The following is a 3,434-nucleotide window of genomic DNA, read 5'->3' as shown; positions in this document are numbered from 1 at the left end:
TTTAAATAAAGGTAATAGAAAAGGGAATAAATCCGTATTGCTAAGCCTTTTACTTTACGTTAAAAGGTTTAAAAGTTGCCGGGCTTATAATTGTTGCAAGCAAAAGGGATAAGCACGGTATAAGGCTATTCCGGTTAATATGTTTTAAGGAGGAAAGGATTTGTAGTGCAGGTCCCCGTAGGGGCCTTTGCCCTTTATATATACGTAACTCCCTGTCCTCCTTGCTTATTAAGCTTCCCTTTTAACGCCTGGAAGCGTCATACGCTTCCAGGCAGGGGGACCGCTTTTCCGATGCCTTAGGCATTTGATATTTATGCCTAAGGCTTCCTTACGACAGTATATACTGTTTACTTTGTGATAGCTTACCTTTAAATTTATTGTTAATTTTCCATTTTCCTTTTTTTAACCACCCTAACCATAAAATCGTTAAATAGCTAACGGGCGCTTTAACAATTGCTAAAAATACATAAATTATTAAGTAAATGTACAATAACTAAAAGGAATTAAATTTCGACGATATACTAAACGATTTTAAGGAAAATTTTAGCGAATGGTTGGAAACGGATTTTAACGCGGTAAATTTAACGATCCAACAATTTTTACAAAATTATTTCCGAAAGCAAAGGCTTTACCTTTTTACTTTTAACCCAAAAATATTAAGCAAAAGGCTGGCGGATATTTTTATTTGGTTATAAGCTTTAAATACAAAGCTAAGCCTTACGTTAAGCTTAACGTTACAATTATTTAAAGCCAAAAGCAAAAAGCCTATAAAATTGCCATTTTTAAAGCTTATGCTCCCTTAACAATTATCGTTTAAAACGTTCCTTTAACCATTTAATACAACGCAAAAAGCGGTAAAAGACGAACAATTACAAAAAGTACAATTTAAAGCGCAAGCAAATTAAAAAATAAATTTCCCAATAATTTTTACAAAAGCATTAAACAAAATAAGGTTACCTTTCCGTTTAAGCCCTTAAATTACGTTATTTTATATTTAACCGGAACGGTAATATATTTTTACAAAAAATCGCAAAAGCACAATTCCATTATGACTATTTTAGCCCATACAACCATAGCAAAAATACCCATTACAAAACGGAAAACAAAAATACGAAAATTTCGTAATTAACGTTTTACAGCGCAAACGCGCATAGGAAAAACAAAAACCAAAAGCATGGAATACGGCATTACCCTTTTTATTTCCGTTATTATTTAAACCCCCTTTTTAAAAATTGTTACCAAACCTTTCCAACCATAGCTAACCATTATTACATAATTAACCTTTTTATAATTTACCCGTATCCCGTTACTTTTATACCAAAATGCATAATTATCGCTAAATTTTTCCACGGGAAATAACCAATGCATCGATTAACGCAAGCACTTTACGCATTTTTAAAACCATTTGGAACGATATATATTTGTATACGGGAAAACCGTATAATATTATCGATAACAAACTTTTCCACTTTACAATTTACGCCCAAATATTTGGTATTGGTTATTTACAATTCCACGCGTTATATTTTTATATTTTAAAAAGTAAGGCAAACGAATATTATGTTAATTACATTAGCTTAATATTTACTTTTCGAACCACTTATTTTGCATTTAAAAATTACTTTAAAATAAGGATTGTTGTTGGAACAGCATTTTTATGCGCGTGCGATCCAGAGAGAAGAGGTTGTTACGAGGGCTCCGGGATCCTCCGGATCCCGCACGGGCCAACACTATCTGCTTTAAGCAAAGCAAGGAACCACCCTTTTGGGTAATCGTCCCTATGCATATAACGGGCAATTTTGTGCCCTTTTTCTGGCAAATAAATTCTTTCCTCTTCGTGCACAATAATAGGATTTTTCCCCAGATTATAAAAATCTTTGTTTACCCTTTACAGGAGATTTCCGGGCCGTTAACAGGGGTACCAAACTTTTACCAACAATTGTACAAATTTAATATTAAACAAATTAAACAACAATTTATTTTAATACCGTTTGTTTGGGGTTCGCGGGCACGGGTGAAACGGATATCGAAATTTTGCAAATTTTTTTAACGGATTGCAACGGTATTACCGGACGCTGGGCTTAAATTTTAGCAATAAATAATAATTTGTAACGAATATAACAAAAGCAATTTAAAAAATTTCCGGATTCGAAATGGCTTTAATTAATTATTTTAATACTTTTAAAAGTTTTTCCAACGTATTTCGCAATATAACGAAAATTAAAAACAATAACAAAATTTTAGCATAATATTATACGGAACGGAAATATAAAACAAAAATTAACGAAATTAATGGAAAATAAGATAAAAGCAAAAATAAACGTATAACCCGCATGCTAAACGAAGTTATTAAATTTGCAAAAAGCCCAATTATTAATTAACGAATTATTTAAAAAAAAAGCAAAAAAAGTACAAAAAGCGCTAGCGCTAAAAACAAAAAAACAAAAGCAAACCTTTAATAAGCTACCGGAAGTTCCTTTCGATTACGAAACTAAACGAATTAAAAAGCAAAAGTGTTAATAAGAATTTGGTACTACTATTTTAAAGCTCGGAAATTTCCTGGTAAAGGTAAACAACGATTTTAATAATTTGGGGAAAATCCTATTATTGTGCACACCGAAAAAAGAATTTATCTGCCAAAAAAAGGGCACAGGATTGCCCTTTATATGCGCAAGAACGATTACCCAAAAGGTGGTTCCCTGCTTTGCTTAAAGCAAATAAAGTTGGCCCGTGCGGGATCCGAAAAATCCCAAAGCCTTTTGTAACAACTTTTTTTTCCGGATCGCACGCGTACCGCAATGCTATTTTAATACCGGCATTATTTTTTTTTGTGCGCGGGCAACGGGTAAACTTTCCTTTTTAAAAAAAAGGCTTTATTTGGAAATTACCAAAATTTCCGAAAAGTTTTATTAAAATGGATTTAACGAAAGAAAAACATGCTGGATTTAAAAATCCGGATTTTTATTTAAAAAGTAAACGCGAAGTCGCTGCCTGCCCCTCCGAGTTTGGCGCCCCTCCCAATCGGGTATGGCGCCTTCCCCAGACAGTGCGCCGTGCTCTCGACGTCTCGGGCCGCGACATAAATAGAGCTCCAGTCCCCCAAAGTCCCCTCGTTGTACTCTTGACTTCACATCCTCATTTCTCCCGCCCACCTTTCGCCAGGCCACAACACTGTCGCGCTCTGGCCACGATCCTGGTCTTTGTCCATTTCGGCCTGGACGCCGCCCTCCTCTGTCCCTCCTTCTAGGCTCTAGCTCTGAATCACGTCGTGTCCCGCGACTACTGCGCCCTCCTCCCCCCTTTCTTCATTGTCCAGCTACCAACTCTCCCACTCGCCTTAGTCTCGAACGCAACTTTACTCACTGGACACTTCCGACTCCCGTCAACGCTGAGCGATCAAGAACCTGCCCCTCTTTTCGTGTTGGACGAGCGAT

The 3,434-nt window shown here is 35.9% G+C and overlaps 2 protein-coding genes across 2 annotated transcripts in view; both read left to right on the top strand.

The window, feature by feature from the left end:
- The window catches only part of GGTG_12546 (hypothetical protein), a gene marked incomplete at both ends in the record, with an annotated part of 2,394 nt that extends 622 nt beyond the window's left edge, over window positions 1–1,772 (top strand). Inside the window, 6 exons of the mRNA XM_009230446.1 lie at window positions 67–214; window positions 362–425; window positions 501–688; window positions 892–1,121; window positions 1,259–1,298; window positions 1,382–1,772. Of these exons, the coding sequence (XP_009228710.1) occupies window positions 67–214; window positions 362–425; window positions 501–688; window positions 892–1,121; window positions 1,259–1,298; window positions 1,382–1,772 (1,061 nt within the window). The remainder of the gene's footprint in view (window positions 1–66; window positions 215–361; window positions 426–500; window positions 689–891; window positions 1,122–1,258; window positions 1,299–1,381) is intronic.
- Window positions 1,773–2,153: 381 nt separating this feature from the next.
- On the top strand, window positions 2,154–2,520 carry GGTG_12545 (hypothetical protein; the record flags this gene model as incomplete). Its single annotated transcript, XM_009230445.1, has 2 exons — window positions 2,154–2,198; window positions 2,347–2,520. The coding sequence occupies 2 exons, from the start codon at window positions 2,154–2,156 to the stop codon at window positions 2,518–2,520; spliced, it is 219 nt and encodes a 72-aa protein (XP_009228709.1).
- Between the last annotated feature and the right edge of the window lie 914 nt (window positions 2,521–3,434).

This window comes from Gaeumannomyces tritici (genome assembly GCF_000145635.1).
Source record: "Gaeumannomyces tritici R3-111a-1 unplaced genomic scaffold supercont2.9, whole genome shotgun sequence".
In the NCBI taxonomy this organism is placed as follows: Eukaryota; Fungi; Ascomycota; class Sordariomycetes; order Magnaporthales; family Magnaporthaceae; genus Gaeumannomyces; species Gaeumannomyces tritici.
This window is presented reverse-complemented; position numbering and strand designations above follow the sequence as displayed.